Source organism: Sciurus carolinensis, chromosome 6 (assembly GCF_902686445.1).
Source record: "Sciurus carolinensis chromosome 6, mSciCar1.2, whole genome shotgun sequence".
NCBI classification, from domain to species: domain Eukaryota; kingdom Metazoa; phylum Chordata; class Mammalia; order Rodentia; family Sciuridae; genus Sciurus; species Sciurus carolinensis.
This window is the reverse complement of record NC_062218.1, coordinates 39,080,130-39,107,237: the sequence shown is the minus strand read 5'-3', so window position 1 is coordinate 39,107,237 and position 27,108 is coordinate 39,080,130. Positions and strand designations below refer to the sequence as shown.

General features: G+C 33.7%; 1 protein-coding gene across 1 annotated transcript in view; it reads left to right on the top strand.

Moving 5' to 3' along the window:
* The window catches only part of Hcn1 (hyperpolarization activated cyclic nucleotide gated potassium channel 1), a 377,033-nt gene that overhangs the window by 324,907 nt on the left and 25,018 nt on the right, over positions 1-27,108 (top strand). The window contains exon 6 of the mRNA XM_047554838.1: positions 5,461-5,701. Coding sequence (XP_047410794.1) covers positions 5,461-5,701 — 241 coding nt within the window. The remainder of the gene's footprint in view (positions 1-5,460; positions 5,702-27,108) is intronic.

The window sequence follows — 27,108 nt, the reverse complement described above, 5'->3', positions numbered from 1 at the left end:
GAAACAATATTTTACATTTGCCTTTATGAGTTATTATAACTTATTTTACCCAAATAATATTTAAAAATCATAATATTCTCAGATGTCCAAATTAATTTTCTAATGTGAACTGATTTTCAAATTGTTAGGAGATTGAATCAGTATATTTTAAACAGTAACCTTATAAATCCATCTTTTTACTAGTTGGCAACTTAAAATATTAAAATAGAAAATACATTGATACTATTTAAGTTATGTGATAATATTCCTTTAAGTAAGAAATTTCTTACAGGCAACATTTTTGTTGTTCCCTCATATCTGGTGTCCTTGATGGAGAGAAAAATACTTCCTACTTTGAGATATTTAAAGATTTTTGTATTTGTAAATATATACTAGACAGAAACATATGCCTATCAGTGAACATGCTGACTTATAGTTTTTTTTTGTTCTTATTGGTTTTGTTATGGACTTTAGAGCAATAGAAAGAGATGCAGGGCTGGGGATATAGCTCAGCTGGTAGAGTGCTTGCCTCACAAGCACAAGGCCCTGAGTTCGATCCCCAGTACCGCAAAAAAAAAAAAAAAAAAAAAAAAAAAAAAAAAAAAAAAAAAAGAAAGTGATGCATTTGGGCCCTTGGTATTTTGTATCATACTGCAATATGATATGTATATTTTCAAATAGTTACTAAAAGTTCATTTTTGACATTACTTTTAGATAAGTTTTTAAAGAAAATGTGCTTTAAAACCAAGACAAAATAGCACTTTTCTTTTCATAAAGACTAGTGGTTACATCTTTAATAATTTTTTTAATTTTAGAATAGTTTTGTGTTTGCATAAAATACAAAGATCCTATTTAATACCTATTCCCCCTATTTTACAGAGTGATACTATTTACCTCACACCCAATTTCCCCTATTTTAATATAATTTTATTAAAATAAATTATTTATTTTAATAAAATTAAATATGCCATCACTATTATTGTGTTCACAATAAATAAATGACCTGTATTGATGCATTATTGTTAACCTGAGTCTGAACACTATCCATATTTTCTTGGCTTTTGTTTAAATTTTTTTTTTCTGTCCCTGGATTGCCTCAGGAAGTGACATTACACAGTCATCATGTCTCTTTGCTTTCTTTCCTGTGATAATTTCCTCAGAATTTCCTTGTTTTGGGCTGGGGATATAGCTCAGTTGGTAGAGTGCCTGCCTCACATGCACAAGGCCCTGGGTTCAATCCCCAGCACTGCAAAAGTTGGGAAGAACACCACAGAAATGAAATGTCCTTATCACATTATATGAAGGGTACATGCCATGGGCATTAGTTACCACTATTGGTTTAACATTGACCATCTGGCTTGTGGTGTTGGCCATGTTTCCACAGTGAAGCTGCACCTTCTGCACCCTTCCTTCTTGTGCTCTTTGAAGGAAGTCACTAAGCTCAGCCCGTCCCCAGAGGAATGGGGAATTATGCCTCACCTTCTTCAGAAGAGAGTCTCTATATTAATTATTAGCGATTTGAACAGGAGATTTATCTATTTTTAATTTATTCAGTCACTCCTTTCTCTCTGTATGGGCCCTTGATTATTTATTTTATGCTTTGGGTTTAATCTAATGTTCTATGATTTGGTTTGTTTCTCAAAGTGTTTTGGCTTTGACTACTGGTAGCTCTTTCAATTGACCCCTGTGTCCCTGTGAAATGCTCTCATCACCATGGACTTTAATACTTCTTTGGGTTGATCTTTTTGTTTGTTTGTCTTTGACACTTCTATACTTTCTGCTGCTACAAGATGCTGCAATAAAAACGTTATATCTTTTTAGAGCATCAACATCTTAAATACCTTAGTAGTTTGGAGTACTTTACTATTGTCAGGACCTCATCAAGTGGGCTTTCTTCAATTTAATGCAGATACATAATACCTGGAGCTCAGGTCACACATTGTGATAAAAGAGATCATTATAACAACCATCATAAAGGAAAGAGAGAGAGATCACAGGTATTAAAAACTATGCTTTTCATTCAAGTCAGAGTGCAATAAGGAAATGGGATTGATAGAGGATGAACATTCAAAATCACACTTTGCTTATGGAGCAATACTAATAATTTTTTTCTAAGAAAAGATTCCTAAGGAAATGTAATTGATAGAGAGGAGGTTTTTTAAAATTTTTACCCATTTTCTAGACTAACGTGACTGTTTCCATTCAACTAATACTCAAAATAAGTAGATGTGCTAAGTGAAATAAGCAATTTTTAAAAAGCCAAAGGTCGAAAATTTTTGCTTATAATGTGGACGCTAAACCACAAAAAAACTTGTGGGAGGGAAAACAGAGAAGTTTAGGAGGTTAGACAAAGGGGAACAAAGGGAAAGGGGGGATAGAAATAGGAAAGACAGTAGAATAACTCTAACATAATTTTCTCATGTGCACATATGAAAATACCTAAGAGGAAAGATTTTAGAACCAGAAAAGTTTATCTCATTTCATCTTTCCCTAAAATTCATTTTTGAGAATTTATGCTTTCCGTCAAACACATTCATGTGGAAGTAAAAGTTCTACAGAAAGAGGAAAGGAATGAATGGATTCCTTCAAACAAGAACAATAAAATTAAATTACCCTGACAATATTATAAGCAGAGCAATTTCAAGTGATATATCTGAATGTGCACTGTATCACATGAATTTATGTAAATGAAGATCAGTTGAAATGTTATGAAAATATTTCCCATTATTTTCTGAAATAAAAGGTGAGATAATAATGAAGTGACAAATTTGTATATTTCAAATCAAAAGGACATATATGAAATATTTTCCATTTTATTATCATTTGAAAACTCTTACTTCTTCTACCCTCAGACTTATTTTCAGTTTTCCACACAGTATTTTTCTGTCATTTCACATGTGAAATCATTATTCACAAACATCTTTATTCTGTGATTTTCTAATGACATTATCTCTGCAACTTTAGCTCCATTTCACCTTTAATTTTCCTGTTTTTTTTTCTATGTAGAAGGAAATGAGAGGGAGGAGGTATGAAAAATGGTGGAATGAGACAGACATCATTACCCTATGTACATGTGTGATTACACAAATGGTATGAATCTACATGGTGTACAACCATAGAAACAAAATGATGTATGCCATTTGTGTACAATGAATCAAAATGCAGTCTGTAAAAAATTAAAAGATAAATTTAAAAAAATATTTTGTATGGCACAAAGCACATCTTTTATAAACCCAAGGCTTTTGTTCTCACACCACTTTGCTTGAGAAAGCAGTCTGAGAGTTGAAGGTAACCATCTCCCAAGGAGACTAAAACTAATCTTTGTGAACACCTTTCCCCCCAGATGAAGCTTACTCTCTCTCTCTCTCCCTTTTTTCCTTCTTTCTTCTTTCATGTGTATGCATATTTACTGAGCACTTATCACATGCTGAACACTATTATAGTCACACACCTTATACCCCAGCTGTTTGGCACCAGATAAAATTGATTGTAAATCACCATAGACACAGCCAATCACTGAGTCGAGTATGCATTACCTGGGATTGGATGATGCTGCAAAAATTATTACCACATGTAATATCTTCCTCTTGTCTGTGCTTCCTTGTTTAGTTTCTGATTATCGTTGCTATTTCTAAGTATTTTATCATCTTCCATGAAGCTTCACTGTTAAAGGAACTACTTTGCTCTACTGAACACACAGGATATTGTTGAGGATGAAGTGCTCTCTTTTTCTCCCCAGGTGGATCCAAAACATACCTTCCATTTCAGCTGGAATTGTTTTTAATTAAATGTATTTGTTTAGCTGATACATAAGAACATAGAAACTGTATTTGTTTACAGTTGTGCAAAGTTATGTTTGTGTGGATGTATATGTCCTATAAGGTTCGAATCAAGGCAAAGACATCTATTTAAACCTTTTTCATTTCTTTATAGGGAGACTTCAAACTACTTTTATTTTAACTTTTTAAAATGCACAATACATTATTCTTATATTCATAGACTATGCAATAGCACATCCGGACTTCTTGTTCCTATCTAACTCTAACTTGGTACCCATTGATGAACCTCTTCCTGTCTGTCACTCCTTTCTAATTCTCCTCAGTCTCTGTTAGTGAGCATTCCACTCTCAGGTTTCATGTGATCAAATTTTTTAGATTCTACTTATAAGTAAGATCATGTGTTACTTGCCTTTCTATGCCTTGTTTATTTAATTTAATATAATGATCTCTAATTCTATCAGTATTGCCACAAATGACAGGATTTCATCTTTTTTTTTTTATGACTGAGTAGTTCTCTGTTGTTTATATGTGCTACTTTTTCTTTCTTCATCAGCTAGAACTTTTTACCTATCATCTTATGAAGTCAGGTCAGGGACCATTTTCAACCAGCTCATGGAGTTTGCATAACACATTTCCCCAAGGCAGTGGATTCAGTACCCAGACTTAGTTAATTACCTCCATATCATTTTGCTCCCTTTCAACTTTCTTAGGAGAAGTTTCTGTATCTCTTAAGTAAGATTCCAAATTCAGACCAACCCTTTCCTGTGGGTGTTCTTTGTGAAGGAATTTCTAAAAAATGACTTTCCAGTAAAAAAGATCACCATTGTCTATTCTATCATATGTGATTTATAAGATTAAAAATGTTTTTCCCATATCTTTATTTTCGTCCAGAGACATAAGAGTAAATCTAATTTGGACCAGAATCTACAGAATGAAATCAAACATGCAGATCTCTTAATTTAAAATTGCACAGTCCCTAGAAATCAAAGTCAGAAACAGAAATATGGTCAATCCCTCTTCAGCCCAAGACTTCCAATGGGAACCCAGGAGGTTTTGGAAAGAGTAATTTTCTGATTCAGCCCAGATACAGATTGAATTTATGATTTTAGATTGAATTACCTTTGGATAACCTTTATCTGCACTCTCCATTGTTCTCATTCTAAGTGAATGACAGATTTTAACAAAAAGCATTAAAGTGCTTTATTCTGGCAGAGAGCTAAGCCCTTGTTTTAGACACCCTAACCCTGTAGGTACAATTTAAATGGTTCAACACAGTGTTGTGCAGAAGCAGTGATGTTACAGCTAAGAGGAAGCAATGTGGTTTTTATCTTCATGAGTAAATCATGAACAGAAGACTAAATTTCCACCTTTGAGACTTTCAAATTCTTGTAGCGAATAATAAAGAAATGAGATGTTATCCAAGTTAAGACCTTTACATTTTTAACTAGCAAATATTAAATACAGTTACCTTCCTATATCACACTCAGGGATGGGAAAGCCAAATTTCATCAGAAAATAAAAATAAAAACAATCCCTGAATTTGATGAGAATTTAGATATTTGATTTTGAGGATTTATGTATTTTTGATTCTAAATTAAAATTTCAGTGTTACACGACATACATTTTTAAACTTCGTAACGTGCTTTCCTCCCAGATTTGATTACAATGTCTCTTAATACTGTTTTACTCTTGCCATCTTTAGGAGATAGTCAACTTCAACTGTCGAAAGCTGGTGGCAACCATGCCTCTTTTTGCCAATGCGGATCCTAATTTCGTGACTGCCATGCTGAGCAAGCTGAGATTTGAAGTGTTTCAACCAGGAGATTATATCATACGAGAAGGTGCCGTGGGTAAAAAAATGTATTTCATTCAACATGGTGTCGCTGGTGTCATCACAAAGTCCAGTAAAGAAATGAAGCTGACAGACGGCTCTTACTTTGGAGGTTAGTGAAGCAAAACACACAACTAAGTTGAAATTTCAGTAGCCCACGATCCATGTCTTCTCCAGAATTTTGGACATGTTGGAAGGGTAGCGTGTGGGCTTTGAACATGAACTTGTAACTGAGTTCTGACAAAAGTGGCTACAATGTTTTCATATTTTGTGGCACAGGTTCAATGCATACCACATTGTCTGGGGTATTGTTTTCATTTCTTTTTTCTTAACTAGATAATAGTTGGTTGTTTAAACCAGATGAAAAGTATAATTTTCTGTCACTCCAGGGTCTGCGAAGAGTTGGAACTCTCTCCACAAGTTTTTAGGGACCTAGATTTCATTTATTTTATCAGTCTGTCATGCACTACAGTGTTGTCGTTGTTGTTTTAATATCTTTCTTCTTGTCTACATGAGAAGTACTGATTTCTTTCTAGCACATTTTGACATGTTCCACAGGATGGTACAGAGAGAATAGAAGAAAGGGGGAAGCTAGAAGTTGTTCTTTAGATATGTGCCTCCAAATTGCCCACATCACTGATATTCACACAGGATTGTCCAGAATTTCGTGAGAGGATCACCTTTAGCTCTGAGGAAGGGTGAGAAAAACAGCCTTTAATTACATGGCAGTTCATGTTGCCAAAAAATCTGAAAATTTTGATCATTTCCAACTTTACCCTACATCAAGGCTAATATATATGTATGTGCACTTTTACTAAAGTTGCCTAGTAACTGAATTACTGGGTTAAAGACCATACATATTTTTAAACCAAGATAAATAGCACCAAAATGTTTTAGATAAAACTGTATATTTGCTTTATCAATTCATTTTTATTTTTGTTCTCTTAACAAATAAAAATGGCATTCACTTATTGTTGAGTTTGCATTTCTATTATTCCTAGTAAGGTTAATGCATTTCTTCATAGATTTATCAATCAGTTGTGGGGTTTTTTTATTCCTAAACTTTTCATGCTTTTCTATTGTTATTGGTCTGTAGAAACGTTCCTAATACATTTCTTAGATATACTGTAATTACCTTCTCCAAGGCTGGGTTTTGATTCTTAATTTTGTTCCTGGAAACTTTCAACATTCTCAATGTCACTGCTGTTTATTTGAATCAGTTTGTCCTTTCTAAAGGCACTAGAGATTTTGTGTCCTTCAAATATGTTTTGCACACAATATGTTTTGCAATTATGGAATTGCTTTCCATATTTTCATCTCCTTTGTTTCATTTTATCACATTATTATTTACTACTAATTTATAATCATAATTTATTTTACTGTTGTACTACATACCTTTGTTACATTTTTGTTTTGGTATTAATCCATCTAAAGTATATTTGTGAATATAGAGTTGAGGTGAGAATCTTTTTTTTTTACCCAAAGAGAATTTTCCCACAATAGTTAATAGATGATTTCATCTTAATGTTTCTTTAATTATACATCTAGATTAGGAAATTGTCTTCAGTCACAGTTAACATACTGATTAGGAGGAGTTCTGAATGCTAATATTTTTTAAAAACCATAAGGTTATTATCTGTTAATTTTTTATGGCTGAGTAGTATACATTGACTCACATTAATTAATTTTTTTGATCTTTGCTCACCCATGGAAGATAGTTTTGAAGTTTCTAGCTTTCTGTTCCTTCCTTACTCTTCTTTCTTGGCAGAATGATTCTATGTTGCTTCATCCACCTCTTAGACTTTTGAGAAGCTTGTGCTAAGGAAAACCATTAGAAAACACTAAGGATCTAACAGGGTCTACTTTAGAAAGAGTAGAGAACTAATTTTGAATGAAGAAAAAAGAAAGAACTAATTGAAATCTGATAGGCTAAGAAATAAAAGCATAAGCGAGTGTTGGGGTTGGGTTGCTGGAGGGAACATCAAAGAAGTAATATTGGTGAATGTGATAAATATGTTGAAAAAAATTAGGGAATTTTTTAAAGTATTATTATGCATTAACAGTGGATTTGTGAATTTAGCATATGTTTTGTGAATTCAAAGAAGCTCTTAAATACTTCACATTTATATTTGGTAACACGACTAAGGTTTCATACAAGGACTAGTATATGTACCTCCCTGGATATATGTGGGTTAACCTGTCAGTGAAGTCAACCACATCAGTGAATGTTGTGTTGAGCTATAAGGTCATTTCTGGGATAAAAACATTTTATTCTGGTGTATTATTTCTTAAACATACGGTAGTTCTTTTGGTGGTTTTCTTGAAGACTGAATATTAGGTTTTGCTCTTCTCTTAGAAAGAGAAATAAAACTTGTCAGTGTCTTCTAGATTTTCCAGTATATTGGAGTATAAATTTTCAAAAGAGTTTCTATTCTTTAGGGTTGACTAATCTTAGAGAGGTCAAGGAAACCTGGGGCAACAACAGAATTTATGGGCATCCAAGTAAGAGTGGGGACTTCCAGTCAAGCAAAACAAACAAACAAACAAACAAACAAAAACAAGCTTTAGCCTAGGATTTTAATTTGGAGAGGTGGGACCCCTATTCTCTGTGGCCCCCATTTTTATCTCCTGTATTACAAGCATTATTGTATTTTGATCTATTTCATCATTTGTATTGAGAAGGGTTTGTTTTATATATGTAGGTTCACTGAACTTGGGACATAAATATTTATGACAATTACATCTTGTTTTTTGATGATTCTCTTAACCAGTATGAAGTCACCTTCTTTGTCTAATCTTATTAATTTTGTCTTAAAGTCTACTTGATCTGGCATGAGAATAGCTACCCCTAACAATCAGGGAAATGCAAATCAAAACTACATTGAGATTTCATCTCACTTAAGTTAGAGCGGCAAACATCAAGAATACAAACAATAATAAATGTTGGCAGGAATCTGAGGAGAAAAGTACATTCATACATTTTTTGTAGGACTGCAAATTAGTCCAAACACTCTGGAAAGCAGAATGGAGATTCTTCAAAAGTCTAGGAATAGAACCACCATATGACCCAGCTATTCCATTCTTCTGTATTTATCCAAAAAAAAAACCCTAAAATCTGCATAGAGTAATACAGCCATATCAATATTTCCAGCAGTGCCATTCACAATAGTCAAGTTATGGAACCTGTTCAAATTCCCATCAATAAATGAATGGATTAAGAAAATGTGGTAAATATACACAATGTCACCAAATATAGCCACATAGAAGAAAGACATTATGGAATTTGTTGGTAAATGGATGGAACTGGAGAACACCATGCGAAGCCAGATTTAGAAAGTTGAGGGTTGAATTTTTTCTCTCATATGTGGAAGCTGGATCAAAATAAAGGGAAAATAAGGGTGAGGAAATTCCATGAAAATAGCAGAGAGGTCAGTGGAGTAGAGGAAGAGAATTGAGGGGAAGAGAGGAAGGGTGGGGAAAAGAAGGAATGGTGGAATGAAAGTGACCAAACTAGCCTACGTACATATATAAATATAGCACAGTGAATTTCATGTATGAATATATATATACATATATATAACTAATTTTTAAAAGCTATAAATAATTAAAATGAAGTCCAGTAGAGTAGAAGAAGAAGAGAAGGCAGGTGAGGAGAGAAGGGAAGGAGGAAGTACTGGGGACTGAAATGGAGTAAATTATATTACATGCATCTTGATTATGTCAAAATGAACCCCAGTACTATGGTGGTTCTATTCCTAGACTTTTGAGGAATCTCCATGCTGCTTCGAGAGTGGTTACATAATTTTCAGTCCCACCAACCATGTAGGAATGTACCTTTATCCCCACAAGTTTTTTGGTTTTGTATCAGTATGGAAACATGAATACTTATTTCATAATTTGGTTATAATTTGACAATATATCCTTAATTACATTGTTGGAATCTTTCATTTGTACCCTGTGCCCCTTAGTAATATTCTATTTTTGTGGATATAAGTCTCCTTTTTAAATTTTATTTTTCTTTTCTGGAACTGCAAGATGCTTCCAGCTCATTTTGTATATTTCCTACACAGTTTAGAATCATCCATTTCTTCAAAGAACTGTTGATTCTATTATTGGATAAAGGTATTTGAAATCAAAATTACAACATTGAGTGTGCTCACTACTGCTGGGCTGTTAAACTAGGAAGTTATTAAGCCCTCTCATTGTATACACAAACACACACACACACTCATACAAGCAGTAACCTCTTCATATATGCACATAAGTAAATACATAATTCTGTGTGCAACCATTTGTATCTATGTGAAGCTAAATATGAATGCGTACTAATTTTCCAACTCTAATCCACAAGATGAAATATTCTAGCTTCTTCCCTTTGCTTATCTGTAACTCCTCACTCAGTGGTAAGATGCAAGGTCCCCGTTGTCTACCACCTTTATACATAACTGCTCAACTCTAGTACAGGCATAGTTGTTTCATAACAGTTAACTTGGTATGTCCATGATGAGCAAGTTTATCAACCGGAATCCAAGTCTTGTGTAGATTGCTTTGCCTTACATCTTACAAACTACACTCATTTCCAAAGATACTTAGGTCAGTATCTTAACCTTCACCCCCTTTAGTAAGATTATTTAATACAGTTATAGTGCATTTCTATTGTTTGGTCACATTCTGCATTTAATTCTGAGATCTTCTGGCTTCCTAAACTACTTTTACTTTGCACACCATAAGCTTAGTCTCTGTGCTATAAAATTCTACAGGCTTTGCCAGTTGTTTGATTGTCCTCCATCCACCATTACAATATTACACAGGATGACTTCGTTATACTGAAGAAAAAGTACCATGTGCATCACATGTTCAGTCTTCCCCCTGTTCCCAAGCCCAAAGAAACTATTGATCTGTTTAAATTTTGCTTTTTCTTAAATGCCATGGAAATTGAAATCATATAGGCTATAGTGTTATGTAAATGTTTTACTTAACTTCAAATTCCAATTATTAACTGCTGTTATATAGCCAATTCAATTCCTTGATGAGCCTTTTATCCAAAGAAATTGATATACTCTCTCTTTTGTTATATGAGTTCTTTTGTTAATTCTTGGGAATTGTCTACATAGACAAACTTGTCTTTTGCAAATAAAGACAGTATTATTTAATCATTTCCAATTTATATGCATTTTAGTAAATTTTCTTATCTTGCTTCATTGCCAAGGACATCCAAGTATAATATTGAATCAGACTATTGAAATAAAGTATCTTTATCTTGATCCTGGTTTGGGAAGAGAGCATCAATTTATTTTTTTCACCATTAAACCATTAAGTATGATGCTGGTTGAAGGTTGTTTGTTTGTTTTTTGCTTTATGTGGTTACTCAGAGGGAAGAAAATTTTCTCCGTTCCAACTTTCCTGACTTTTTAACAAAATGTCATGAATGGATATTGGATACTGTCAATTTTTTATTTGCTTGATTTTGTGCCAATTCTGTGACATTAGGTTTTTACTTTTGTTTTCCTTCTGTAGCTTGTTGATGTGGTGTATCAAATTGATTGAGTTTGATTTTAAATGTTAAATCAGACTTGCAGGCCTGAAAAAAAATTTAATGGGTTAAAATGTGTGAAAACTCTTGAATTTGATTTGTTAATATTTTGACCATGACATTTCTGTCTGTTTCCATAAGAGCGGTTGCCCCACACCTTTTCATTCCAGAAACATATTTTCTGAGGTTTTTATTAGGCCAGTTCTAACTTCTTAGAATGAATTATATTGTGCTCCTCTTACTTCTATTTCCTAGAGTATGTTCTAGAGAATTAGTGTCATTGCTTCCTTAAATCCCAGATAGAATACTTGATAGTTTTCTAATTGGCAGAGTCCATGTAAACATTGGGACCCTGTGATTCAGTTTCTGCAATGTCATTAAATTGTTGATGCAGTTTTTTCATATTATAGAAATAAAGTTTATTCAGGTTATCTCACAATAGTGTGAATTTTGTTAGTTTGTAATTTCATGTAATTGCTTTAGTTTTCCTTAAATATTTCTTTAGAAAAGTTAAAAGAACTAGTCTTTGGTTTATTGATTATTTTTTGTTTTCAATTTTATTGATCTCTGCTTCAATTTTTATGGTATCCCTTTTCTTATGACTTTGGGATTAAATTGCTCTTATTTTCCTATTTGCTAATGTTGAACCTTAGATTATTAATTTTATGTCTTTCATTGTAAGGTATTTATTTAATGTTCTATAATATACATTTCTTTCTAAGTATGGTTTTTACTCCTTCCATAAATTTGATGTCACATTTTGTTTTCTTTGTTTCAAATTTATTTTTAAAATATCTCCTGAGACTTCTTCCTTCATCCATATTCTATTAAAAGTGTTTTAAATTTCGGAAATTTCCAAGCTGTTTTCAATTGATAGTTTTTAAATTTCATCCATTGTGAAGTGATAATTTTTATTACATGATTGCTAATATTTTATATTTGCTAATGCGTGTTTTTGAGGTTCTGAATTTTGAGAAGTATGCATATGCTGCTGTCTTATTCAACTTAACTTACTTCAGTGAGATATTCTGTTAAATATTGCTTGGTTTGAATTCAGAACTTTTGGCCTGACTCATATTTTTATTCTACGGACATGAGGTGACTCTTAGTGGACTCCAGGGTACTAGAAGCAACAGCCTTTATTGAATAGTATATGGAAAAAATAGATCTGCAGTGCTTCTAATTGTTTTCCAAATTTGGTTATTATTTGTTAGATTAAAACACCTAAGATGAGAATCTGAAGCAGCTGGAGTCTGATAGTAATATATACTCATTTACCATGTTAAGCAGTTTGAAATTCACATCTCTTTTGTAATCTATGACATTTTAAAATCAGTAGGACCAGTTTTTCTATTTCAGTAGTTTTGACTTTGCTTTCAATTGAGCATGGCAAGTCCATAGTACTGTAAAGCAGAAGAACCAGGGATTGACTGAGGAGTGTTCTTCATACTCTTCTAAAATGTCTGAATAAATAAACATAATCAGTGCATAGAAAATTAAACTGTAATTAAATGGAGAGGAACATAGTGACATATGGAGTCTTACATTCAAAGAAAGATCAAAATCAGTTTGTATTTCATGCCTATCCTGTTTCTACAATGATATAGAAATATGTTTTTCTAGCCATATTTTTAACTCCACAGAGTTTCTTTGTTTTAGAGAAGACTCAAGCATCACCTCATTCAGTGCTCTCACCAACAAAGCTTCCAAATAATGTTCTGAAAAGGGAGTGGATGAAAATGAGCACAGAATAAGAGCTGGATGAGTACTAAGCACAGTCACAATCACGGGGACCCAGCAATAAGCAAGAGGGACTAGTTTCCCACAGTTGTGTAATTTACATTTTTAATTAGTGCTTATGTTTTAGAAAAAATAATTTAATATAGAAATCCAGTAATTGCTGGAAATATTAAGCAACATTCTTGAATGGTGATAAGCACTCTATATAAATTTGAAGTAGGGGGTATGATATGGAGTGCCTCCCACCTTCTGCAGCCATATTGAAGTTAGAGGCCCAGGATGCAGAGCACCTGGGAATCCCAGACTTCCTCATGAGTGATGGAGAATGGAAGCAAGGATCTAATATTTGTCATCACATTTCAAGTCAGAGGAATGCTGGGGTAGTGAGTATTAGGTGCTAAAATAGTGATAGTCTTGATGGGTGTGAAAGGAGTTTCTAGACACCTTCTCCACTCCTTCTATGAGGTAAATTTCATAACTTTATAATCCGCCTTTACAACTGAGGAAAGCAAAGCTCAGAACAGCTAAACAACCTGGCCATGTACCTTTTAAACTGGTTTCAAACTCAGTTGTGAATTTGAAATTCATATATTTTTGTATTCTTCCCATGGTAACTCTACCTCCAGAGATGGGTACAATTATCTTGTACGATGTAAAGTTCACACACTGCAAAATCTTAACTAACTTCAAAATTCTCCACAGTGTATTTGTTAAACCCTTTTGTAATCTCCTCCTATGTTCCACTTGGCCCACCCATTAAAGTAATTGTATTGTTAATATATAATCCCTTGTATAAATAAAAGCGTTAATACACATCACTAAAATTTCAAATCACATAGTTTTATACTGGTACTTCATGGTTTTAAAGAAAAGTTGATGTTTTCCTTTTGTGGTATATTTCATTCTTATTAATAAATTGCTTACTCACCTCTTAACTGCATATGCCTTTCTAAATCAGTGTTCTAAATGATTCAGTCTCTTAACTCCTTAAACCTGTTTTCTAAAATGCAAACAAACAAACAAAAAACCGTGGCTTGGTAATGTGAAACAACCCTATCACAAGGGAAGTGTTTCCTATGGTTAAATGCTGCTCAGTAATGCCCAATATTTTGCTAGCTTTGAGGGGACTCCTAAATAAGTTTTATAGATAATGTATGTATTTAGGATTTTTTTTTGCCCAATATGCATTTGACTGGTTTAGAATCATCTGACAAATTTACAATAACAGCTGAAAAACCATAGGCATCACCTGTAAGAGGACTGAAGCATCTGCCAGTCTGTAGTTTGCAGATTATTCTAACTCTACTACATCACATGTTTTTAAAAGCTAATGCTGATTTTCTAGAAGGTGTGGGGGAATCTGTTGATGGTGGTTTCACAATTTAATTAACTCAATAGTTCCACTACTTTTATGAGGAGGAGGCTGTGGCAGAGTGGCGAAATTTCTTACAGATTATTCTTTTTTTTCTTTTTTTATGTCTTTCTTTCCTTATTCCTCCTCTTCCTTCCCCTCCTTCCCCTCCCCTCCCCTCCTTCTCCTCTTCCTTCTTCTTCTTCCTTATTATTCTTTTAGACCAGGCTAACTGAAATAATTGTTTCAGTGCTGATAAGACAACCATGTCAGGTGTTTCTGAAGGCTGTGACTCATATAAAAATACCAAATAACATACAACCATAGGGAAAGGCCATGCTAAGTCATCAGGTAAAAGAGATTTCTGTATCATTATCCTTGCTTCACAAGTCTATGATTTTACAAAGTTAGTTACAAATGACATAGTAAAAGATCAAATCCAAATGTCTGACACACTAATGAAAATCAAGATGAACATAATGAAGAAATTTTATTTTGAAATCATAATGCTTTTCTTTAATAAAGTGGTAGAAAAGGAGGAGGAGAATCCTAAAAAAGTCCACATTATAATTCTAGTTCCTCCTGTCTTCATATGGTTGTTCACAAGGAACCACATTTGGAGCTTTTTATAATTAGAGAGTAAGGCCAAATTTTAATCCTATGAAAACAAAATCTCCATAAGGCAATATACTTTCTAAATTTATTGTGTGATTCTTATTCATGCACATTTTAAAAACTTGTCTCTACAAAGTTCTTAAATTTCAATATCCATTAATAACCAGGGGAATGAGTTTAGTGAAATGTGAGGTTCTGTTGCAAGCTGAAATAAGTCTAGGAGGTTATGATTCACTTGAGAACATAACATTGTTTGGAATACTTTTAAACAATCTCTCTCTTTTGAAAACAAAGTGATAAATTTTGATTATCAATATTCTTTAGTATTCAGATTTTGCTGAGTTATTGGAATGCTAACTTTTATAATTAGAAGTTTTTTATGTGCCTTTAAAGGAAATTTTGATAATAAAAATAGATTGATGACTCCATCCCATAATATTTTTATGCATAGCTCAGGAGGTGGAAATGAATGGGCCTTCTGATGAAGAATAATTGGAGGAACAACTATTTAAGAACAGTGGTCTAAGAGGAATCCATCCCTTGGAATGATGTTTTTGTAAAGATTCCTCCTTAAAGCAAACCTTTATTGTGACTTGAGAGTAACCAGTGCACCCTCACTGGGTGCATCTCATACCTGTGTCCCACATTCTCAGGAGGGGAAGGCCCTCCATCACCCTCCTTATGCTTTCCTCTGCAGCAATTCTTCTTTCCAGAGATGTTTCTAAACTGTGTGCCTTGACCTCTGTCTGAAGAATGATGTCTAAAACTTCAGAGAAAATCTTCAAAACTCTGCCCAGTCTGGCCCAAGGTATTTTGCTAATTTCAGTTCATTTTAAAACAGCCCCAACGCCACCATTTTTTTAACAAGCAAAGATTGCCTTTGTAGTGATTGATCCCTTTGGTTAAAAAAAAAAAAAAAAAAAAAAAGATCTCCCTCCACTCCTTTTAGTGCAGCACATGGTTTCTCATCCTTATAAAGATACCACTCAAATGTTGTCACACAGGTGAGTGATTCTTTCTTCCTGCTTTCATTGCGCTTAACTTATTGTAGAATTTTTGCATTATTTTATATGTAAATCTTATGTGTTATGAGTTTCTTGAGTTTAAACACTTATTTTTTTCCCCAAATTTAAACCTAAGTCCAAAGCAGTGTGTCTAAAATATCAACAGTGTGATTTATAGTGGCTGGCTGGTTAGATGGATGGATGAACATATTTTCCCCTTTCTCCATTTGTAATCTCAATTTTTTCTTCATCCTTTCTGACCCTAAAAATAAAAAAGTGACCAAGTGTCCAATTGAATTTAGTATTATCCTGTTAAATGCTCTTTTTATCTTAATAAATCTTTGCCAATGAAAATAAATTATAAACTAAACAAGACACAAGGTATTATCTATTTCTGAGCAATCCAGAGTTAGAAAAAACTGCATTCTAATTTTGAATTAATCTTACTATATTTCAGAGATGAAATAATGTAGTTCTATATTCTAAAACAATAGAATCTAGAGCAAAGCTATTCAGTAGAACTTCCATCACCACTCCATATGGTGATGGAAATGTACTGTAATCTACACTGTTGAACAAAGTAGCCATGAGCCACATACAGATATTAAATATTTAAAATGTGGCCAGTGTGATTGAAAAATCAGATAGTTTTATTTAGTATAATTAATTCAGTAAATATTAATAGCTACATAAGTTCAGTGCCTATAGCATTTGACAAAATCCTTCTAGTTTGTTGTAATAATAGATCAAAGGCAATTTTACAAAGGAATTTTAACTAGCATAGTATAGGTGGTTGTTATTTCTCCCTTATGTTTACATTTTTTAAATTTTCCAATCTTTCAAAAATTCATTAGTTCATATTAAGCCCCAGATATCCCTACTTAATCTGTTTGGAGTTACTATAATAGAATGCCATAGACTAGGTAATTTATAAGGAACAGAAATTTTATTTTTTATAGTTCTGGATGTGAAGTCCAATATCAATGCATTGGTGTCTGGAGAGGGCCTTATTGCTGTGTTCTCAAGATAGAAGGCAGAAGAGTAAGAGAATATGCCAAGGAGAGAGAGACAGACAGACAGAAGTAAAGAAGGGCCAAATTCATTTTTATTACAAGTCCACTCTTCCAGTAACTAACACATCCCACGATAAAGATGTTAATCAATTCATGAGGGCTCTCCCCTCCTAACTACCTCTCAACACTGTTGCATTGGGAATTGAATTTCTAACACATGGACTTTGGGGGTCATATTCAAACCATAGGAAATCCTAGGAGTGAACCTAATCTCAGAAATGTGGTAAAAATATGAAAGTCCCTTCCCTCCCTTCCTTCCTTCCTTTCTTCCTTCCTTCCTTTCTTCCTTCCTTCCTTCCTTCCTTCCTTCTTTCCTTTCCTCCCTCCCTCCAACACTCTTTCCTTCCTTCATCAAAAAAAGGTTGAAAAACCTTTGTTCTAGGGAGTATTTGATGTTTGTAATAAGGCAAATAAAATAAAATCCTAATATTCAGGGATATTACATGCTATTGAGAAGACACACAATAAATTTTAAAAATGAAAGTATGAAATGACTTCATAGAGTAATGAATGCCATGCAAACAATAGTAAAGCAAGTTAATGAAAAAACAGTGGGGCAGAAACTTTAATGAAAAGAGGCAGTTAGATATGTGATGATCTGAGGAACAAGAGCAAAATTCCTGCGACAGAAACAGACGAGGTGGATTCTAGGAACAAAACAATGCAAGTTTTGCTAGAGCAAAGACAGATGCTGAGAGTTATAGAATAAGAGCTCATAATGGAGTCCAGGCAGCAGAAAAGGTGGACATGTCAAGAACATGGTATATTCATAAGGTGAGATGAACTTTAACTCAGCTCATACAGGAAGGTGGTGGTGAACAGGGAGTGTGGAGTTTATAAACTGAATGTTCTTATGTAGTGAGAGATTGGTTGGCAATAGAGTAGTAAAGTGAGCTGGAAGTGAGAAAAGTGCTGATCTGAACCTAAGTTTTGGAGTTAATTCGACAATTGGTGGTAGTCATTTTTTTCTTTAGTTCAATTTTTTTCTGTGATTGGTTTTCAATCTATATTCAAAAAACATATCATAGCCAGGAGACCATTAGATTCCTATTATACTGGAACCTTATGGATTATTTAAGGTTTGTTTGTGTCCTTACCCTTAGCACAATATCTGACATATCATTTTTATTAAACAAGCATTTGTGCCACTGAATCCAACTTTGGAGTTAACTTTAATAGAATAATCTCCTATATCATTATCAATTATCAAATTGTGAATAAAGTATATTTTTATTTTTTCAAATATAACACAGTCTACCTCTCTTTATTACTTTTACAAGTTATTGATAGGAGTCACAAATAAGAACCAAATAATTAGACCTAGTACTTTGGTAGTACCTTACTTTGTTCTTGCTATGGACAAAAACCACTGTTCCCCCTAAATGTATATATAGAACCTCTAATTCTAAAGTGATGATATTTGGAGGTGGGACATTTGGGAAGTAATTAGGTCATGAAGGTGAACTACTCATGAATGATCAGAGGGTGAAATAGCTCTTTTTCCACCATGTGAAGGTACAAAAAAGTAGGCAATCTGAAACCTGCAAGAAAACATTTCCCAGAATGATCTCAAACTTTCAGATTCCTATAAGAAATGAACTTCATTTGTTTATAAGTCACCTAGTCTCTGGTAATTTGTTATAGCAGCTTAAATTGACAAAGACAGTGCTAAGTAATATAACAAGATTCCTTTTGATTACTTTTTTTTTTTTTTAATTCCTGTTCATTTTCTCTTCAGACTCACACTTGGCTTTCAGAATCTCAGTACAACTTTGCTGACTAAGATCTTCTTGCCCTACTTTGGAAAATCTGTTCATTCTCTGTCACAGTTGGGTGTGATTAATGAGCTAACATTAGTAAAGTACCTTGAGTTCTTCGGATAAAGTTGTGCAAACTATTATTCTCTTGTAACACTTCTTTAAGGAACATTATCCTATTTCATTGTTGTTTTTGGGGTCTGGGCAAGAAAGCAAGGGAGAAGTGTCTCTGAGAACACACGTTTTAACAAAGTAGGCATGTACAGCACATATGCAGAAAAAGATGAGGTTCAAATTTTATCATGAATATACTCTTGCCCTCATATCACTATTTTAGTTCTTACTATCCACCCAGAGTGAGGTGAGGTGAAATAGAGACCATCTTTCTAAAAGAATAATCAGTGTTATATTTTGAGGCATTGAGTGTACACGTTGGAAGCAATTAAAACTTTTGCATTCTCAAAGTCACATTGTTTTTTATCCTAAAAACTATCAGACACCTACCTGTGAGATTCTGAACTGTTTATCATTGTGTGATGTTTAATTTAGTGCATTCCTAAGATCTTATTTGGTAAGTACCCTAACAAACTCTGTTTATGAACACAGCAAGGATCAGGGATCTGCCTTGAAAAAGGTTCATTTGGAAGGCAATGATGTCCTGCGGTTACTTTATATGCATCATTGCTGGTGGACAGATGGCTGATTTCTCACTGTGTCCTCATTTCAACTGTGTCTCTGGCTGGCTCCTTTCCCACATGGCCTTCCACCTGTGCTAATAGCCGAGGCTTTTTATTCAGGACCCAAGTTTTACTTGCTCTTAAATTTAGACCCTCCCTTCAAGTCCAAAGATTGATCCAAATAACTCAAGCGAGGCAACTGAACCAAGTGATTGCCCTTGCTGAATTGTGTGCTGCATGTCATCTAAAAGGCATGAGAAGTCTAAGCAGATTTCATTGCTTGATTGTTTCCTTTTCATAATATTGTAAATTAAATTATCAAATTCTATCTTTGGGATCAAAGCTATAAAAGGATTAGGAAGCAGCATGATGTGGCAGAGTGTCCACAGAGCCAGGACTTAGTCCCTCTGCTGCTGTGTGCAGGACCTAACTGCATGTCTCCAGGCACTTTGTTTAAAATCCAAGGGCTCAGGATCATCATCTGTAAAATGAGATTATTAAGATAGACACCCCTATAGCCCCATCTAGCTTGACAATTCTGTTGGTATGGTGCTCTTGGGGAAAGGTATATTTGCTTTGCCAGCATCTTTGGTTTATTTTAATAGCTTCCTGAGCACTTAAAATGAATTCTTGCCTATTCTAAAGTCCCTAGGGTTTTTTTTTTTTTTTTAATGTATTAGAAATTGAATCCAGGGTCTAGGAAAGTGTTCTATTGCTGAACTACAAATTTTTTTTAAAAAATTCTTATATTTTGAAACAGGGTCTCCCTAAATTGCCCAGGCTGGCCTTGAACTTAACATCCTTCTGCCTCAACCTTTGGAGTAGCTGAGATTCAGACAAGCAGAGTCCTCAGTATTATTTAAGAAGGACTACATTTGGTTTGTGGTATTACCATTGAGAATGTTTCCTGGGTCAACCACTTAGCATTTTAAAAAGTAATGAAGGCAGGTGATATTTGTGGTGATTTGTGTGCTGGTGGATAAAAATTAACTGCAAATCTTTGTGAACAAAAGTAGAAATTGTCAGTAGCTGGGCTGTGAAGTCTTGTGAAATGAGGTGAGAAAGAGGAGGATATTAGTTAAGGGAATTTGAGATGCCCCTAGGAAAGGCATGGATTCCTGTCTCCATATCTGTTAAAAAAGAAAAAAAAAATTTCAGGATAATAGTAATAGTAATTACTATCTCATTATGTTTGCTGAGAGAACTAAGCAATGTATCCAAAATGCTTAGGACACTACCTGGCACATAGTTTATGCTGTGTGTTGAGCATTTACATAAGCAATAAGGCTGGCATTCTATAAAACCACACAGATGTGCAAGACATTAGCAAGGAATTATTGATTTTGTGCTCATTTCAAGTGAATCAACACTGGAGAATATAATTGTCAATTTCTCCTGACTGTGTTAGCCTTAATTCAATAGTAATGAAACTCACTCTAAATCAATGTGTGTATGATGGAAGGTGGGGAAATAGGGCTGGAATAAATAACTGTGAAGTTTTTTCAAATTAAAGATAACCTAAATCCTGAAAATTCTTTCTTTACTACACACACATATGCATGCACATACAAAATAAATAATACGCTAGAATTTCAAAAAATCAAAATTCTTCAAACAACTAGTACTTAATGCTTCAGGCATCATACAGGATAATTTTATAAATATTATATAACTCCACTAGAGGAGTGGAATTTGAAAGTTTTCACCATAAAAATGATAAATATATAAGTATATTTGTTTAAACTAATGTATACTTGTATCAAAACATTACATAATATCCAATTAATAAGTGTAATTTTCAACTTTTCAAAGTATCAGTTAAAAATAAAAAAAGTTGCAAAAGTGTATACCATTTTCACTACCATATGACTAAGTAATTTATGAGGAAATGACACATATTTTCCAAAAATTAAATTACTCAAAATTTTTTTATTAACTTAGAATTAAGAGGGATCTAATTCATTATCTAATCATCTTGTACAAATGAGCCTGAGAGACTTATGGGCTTACATATGGGTGGTGACATGTCTTTGACTACCATTCTAAGGCCACCATTCTTGAGGATACAAGTGCATTTTTTGCACATCATTACCGTAATACTCCATAACATTTCAGAAAATAAGGATTCTTTCCACTTAGATGGATCTGTGAAACCCATTACACACATGCTCCTCTAGCCTCTTGCTGCATAATGTGAATTTGCCAACTCTAAGCATGTTCCAATTAAGTGTGACAGTTTTGACCTACCTGTTTATCCACAGAGACACTTCTTTAGGGCTGAATTTACTCATTATGAAGAGTAAAATTACCAGTCAGTTGAACCAAAAACAACGAAGTGGAAAAAGTGTAGTCATCTTAAATTGCATTTTATCACCTATTTTTTCTGGGTGTGATAAACTTATCAAAATGCTTGAATATCCTTAGCAAACTTCAAATACTAGACATATTTTTAAAAGTATCTTTGTATCTCATGCCATATGTTACAGGAGAAACACATCAAGAACTCAATAATATTTTAATGAGTATGCAATGAATAGTTTCCTTTGCTGAGATGTTGTGCCCTAAAGCAAAAAAAAAAAAAAAAAAAAAAAAAAAAGGATTCAAAAGATATTTCTAAGTATTTTTGATACTCACCAGTCATTAACAGTCATTCCCATTAATGCAGTCACACTGGACTGGACATGAATGAGAAAGTTGGTTGAAGTACAAAACAGACAAGACTCTTTAAAGAGATAGTTCTTCAAATCTTAATTGAATTCATTTCACAATGTAGAATCATTTATTTATTGAATACTTATTTATTTGTCTTATTGTAAATATTTATTGTAAACAAATCCTTTCAATAAGATAAATAAACATTCTATAAATAAAATAAACATTAAAATTTCCAATTTTCTTGAACTTTGTAATACATTTTTTATAAAGAACATCTTTTCTTAACATTTTTGATGTTGATAGACCTCTATTTTATTAATTTATTATTAGGTAGTACTGAGAATCAAACCCAGTACCTCACATGTGCCAGGCAAGTGCTGTACCACTGAGCTACAACCCCAGCCCTACAAAGGACTTCTAATGCTTCCTGCCTCAATAAGAGACTGGAAATACTAGCACAATTCTTCTTAATTACTGAAATCATTTCTAGATGCATGGTTGTGCATTTGTTATTATCCACTTAAAGGAGAAAGATAATAGGTTATTTGGATTTAAAATTTCTAACAGGTTATATATTGAAGAGAGTAGATAAATATGCAAATGTACCATTGTTATCATTTTTAATTTTCCAGTGAGAGAGGACACAAAGTAATGCTTCTATATCATCTCATATCTATGTCCCTTTTTTCCTTTTTAATCAGATCTAGAAAAAAGTTGATTCCCACTTTCTAAGAATTGTGGACTTGTTTTAATTTTAATTTAATTTAATTTAAAATTTTGACTTCAGTATAATTTGTACCAGGATGTTTGATTTATAACTATATAGTTTGGGATTTGGAAGAAGTTCTAACTAAGCCATTTGATCATTATGGATTTTGAATAATCTGACTTAAATTTGTCTTAGGTTATTTAAAACACATACAGATGGTGCCTGACCACTTCCTTGTATTGTGTGGACACAGCCTTGATTGGAGTGATAGATGGAGATTAACATTCTTACCAAAATTAATTGTTTTAGGTGCAATATGATCCAGTGTGGAAAGGCAGGAAGGAATTACAGGGAGATGAATATATTCTTGATAGATTTCAAAATGCTTGTTCATACTCCAGGCAGATTACCTCACCTGGAAAATTTCAGCCCAGCTAAACAAGGGGATTTCTTACACTTCAGCAACTCCATTCTGAAAGTATCATTTTGCATCTTAGATTTTTATTACAGTATATATTCTTGTTCAATGCTTCAAAAAACAAGAAATTATAAAATTAATCACAACACCTTTTCCCCAAATCTGGACTTTATCCAGTAGAAATTTGCAGTTGTCAAAACATTAGTCATTTTAAAGTTTCTTATTTTAGAGTTGTTTAAAAACTTAAATTTGCCTTTTTTTGTGTATGCCCAAACAATACAGTAAGTTAATTTACAGGATAACAGGGAACTGATGTGACGATAGAATAAATGTACAAAATAATTTTATAGTACTGCTGAACAAATCTTTGATCATTTCTGATTTCTGGAGACTCTCTGAATTGTGTTTATCACAATTACCGTGTTTTTATGTGGATGTAGACTTCTACCTTGCGGCTTTGCTGGAGGGTATTGGTTATTTTAGGAAACAAAACAAAACTCAACATCCCTGCCATCATTAGGTGGAATATCTTTGAGCCAAGCCTTTTTGTTGATAAAACTGTGAAAAGAAGACAAACTGGTGATAATTGGTCTTGGCTACATTTTTCAGTAACAATCTTGAGATTTTTCTCAGGAACCATAGAAATGAATATGAAGCCAAAATAGAGATATCTTTAAGAACTGAAAGCTGAGAAGATTAAATAAAAATGTTTAAATAGACTAAACTTCCAAATGAAATTTATGGTAAAAGCGTCTAGGTCTATAGGACCTTAGGAAGATCTACGAATAAATGTAATTCCCACTGGCTTCCTAGGGAGACATCTATAATGATATGAGAAGAGTGAAAATGAGAAAAAGAGATAGCACTGGGGAATGTGAAGTTTCATTTCTATCCAAGAGGATAACATTTTCAAAAGATATTTTTGGATTTAATGTTTAATTTCATTCCTTGCATTCATTGTGGGCACTGGCCCTGAGCCAGATATTGGGGGTCCTGACAATGGGCGGTGAGTGGGCAGGTGGAGTTTCACAGCATAGACAGACCCTCAGGGATGACTCTTTTAGGGTCTGGAGGGATGCACATATCTTTTTATGACAGTTTCTTCTCTGTATATCTAATGGCATTGCCATAATTTTAGAAGTTTGGACTTGACTTTGCCACACTAGTGGGGAAGGAAGACAAAGTTGTGAACATGTGAGTGAGGAAGTTGACATAGAGCTTCCAGCTTCAGGAACTTCTTCCTATTTCGATCTGATGAGAAGAGAATTCTGGGAGAAAAATATAAGCATGAAAGCAAACACACAATAAACAATTGAAATAGATGTCAACAATTGTCCAACCATCAACAGTCCTGTGACTATTATGTGCTAAGTGTGGCTTATTGCTAGTCACATCCCCATTTGATTTTTTAGAGTACTTATTATTCAAGTCATCTCACATGTGGTTTTTCATCTCCTTCTCTGGAATATGAGTTCCATAAGAGTAAGGAATTTGCTTTATACATGAAACACGTGGAAAGATACCTGCCATGCCTTAGGACCATAATGTAAATTTATTGGATGGATCAATGAAGTTACTTCTGAACTAGCTTGTGAAAACTAAATAGTCACATGCCAAGTAAAATTTGGGACAGAAGTGGCAAGCTGAAGGAATGTGTGGCCTGTTTCACAGAAAGAAATGATATAGAAACAATTCTGCTTCTTCATTTAGGAAAACCATTTCTTATGATCTGAAATCTCTCCACCTAAAACAAGCAGAGTCTGAACATACACTGGGAAATCTGACTTTACTGTAGCATTTTTCATCATTATGGAAACTCTGGAGTTCTTACTCAGAGTTTAAGATGACCCAGATTTTTGTTTTTCAATTTAAATGGACCTATCACTCTTACGGGGCCTAAGAAGGAAGGAAAAACACTAAGAAGGAATAAAGAAATCTCCTGCCCATATCTCCAAACTAATGACAGTGACATTCAGTGGTTCGCAGACTTAATGATTTGATTCGAAGGTCTCTCTTCTGTGAAGAGAAACTGCCATATGGCCTACATTGTGGTCTTTCCATTTACACAACGATTTAATATGCCTGGTTCATGATGAAATACCAGCTCCCGGCTGGGAAATTAAAGCAGTGTTCAGCTCCTCTCAGCAAGAAGGCTTCAGTTTGATATATTCTGTAAACTGGATTCTGCATTAGCCAAGGGAAAGGATTGACATAGTTAGGAAACACAGTTGGACTTGTTAAAACAAGCGTTTCAGTGCACAGATGCTAAGTCTCTTTGGAACTATGCTTTGGATCACTTTGCTCCTACTTAGCTATCGACTAAATATATTTTTGTTTTAGTTCCTTTTAATTTTCATCTTTAAAACAATTTATGTGAATTCTATCTTCTACCTCTAAGACATTTAAGAAATACTTATTGAGAAAGAATGGGCTTACAGTATATTAAAACACTCTCTTTTCTTTATGTGTTCTGCTCTAACCAGCCCCAAACAGTATCTATCAAGGTGATATGGTAAAATAAGATGGCCTCACAAAAACTAAGAATCAAATTCTTCTCCTAAATTACTATGGCTTAAGTACGTAAACAAAGTACTTTAAACTTGAATGCAATACTACAGTAAGGATGAAAATACTTTCCTAATAGGACAGTTGTAAGTAATAATCGTTTATGTATATATATATATATATATATATATATACACACACACAGTCTTCCTTCAGGTCAATGAGAGATTGGTTGCAGGACTTCTGTAAACATAAAAAATATAAGGATTCTCAAATACCTTGCATAAATGGCATAATAATTGCATATGATCTATTCCCATCACTATATATTTTACCTCTATCTAGGTTACTTATAATTCCTAAGAGAATGCAAATACTACATAAATAGTTGATATGTTGTGTTGTATGGGGAATGATGACAACAGAAAAAGGGCTTTACATGTTCAGTACAAATGCAGTTTTTAAAAAGTATTTTACATTCATGGTTGTTGAATCCCCGGATGCAGAACCAAATGATATTGAGGGCCAACTAAACAAGTTTTGCTCTGTGTGTGTGTGTGTGTGTGTGTGTGTGTGTGTGTGTATAATAAATATAAGACTTGGTTACGTGAGGATGCAGACATTGGAATCATTTATATTAACAGTCCTTATTTCTATCAGTATATTCACATGTATCTATGCATCCATGTCCTTAATGTTTGTCATTGTGTGGTACGCTTGGAATAACTGCCTATATCTTTCAATGTTTTTTATTCTCCCAAGGTCTTGGATAACTATGAATGATATTATTTTCTGCTGAAATTCTTCAGAGAGATGTCAAAGGCAAAGTCATAGCTAGTAACATTTAAAGTTTCATATGACAAAATATTGCACTCCCCTCCTTCATATGTCTACATGTAAGTTATTCTTCACACTTACTTATGCTCCATGCCACAGGCTGGTCAGTGTATTCTGCCTGTCTTCTCTTGTCGTAGCCTTAATCTATTTTTTACCTCTGTATGGAATGTGGTACAATTAGATTATCTGTACTTGCCTACTGACCTAAGTCTCTTCTGTGTTCTGTGTTCTTTTGTTTGTTTTTAGCGGTGTTGGAATTGAATCCAGAGTCTTGTACATGCTAGGCAAGTTCTCTACTACTGAGCTACATTCCCTAGTCCTGGATTAAATCTTTCATCTTTGTAACTCTAATCTTTAATCCAAGGTTTTGTAAGTTTTCTATAATCTGTGTTGAAATAACCATCCACCCCAGAGACAAATACAGATACATAGATAAATATAGTTTGTTTCTCATTCATCATTTTTTTCCCCCTTTCCATATCCATGTCTTTCTAATTGATGTACTGGTGTAAACTGATTTTCACCCAATTTACACACAAGTCAATAAAATTAAATATTGATTACATTATAGCAAATCTATTGATCTACTAAATACTAATAACACATGCTTTGACCAATATTCATTTAATCCTCAGCTTTTTTAAG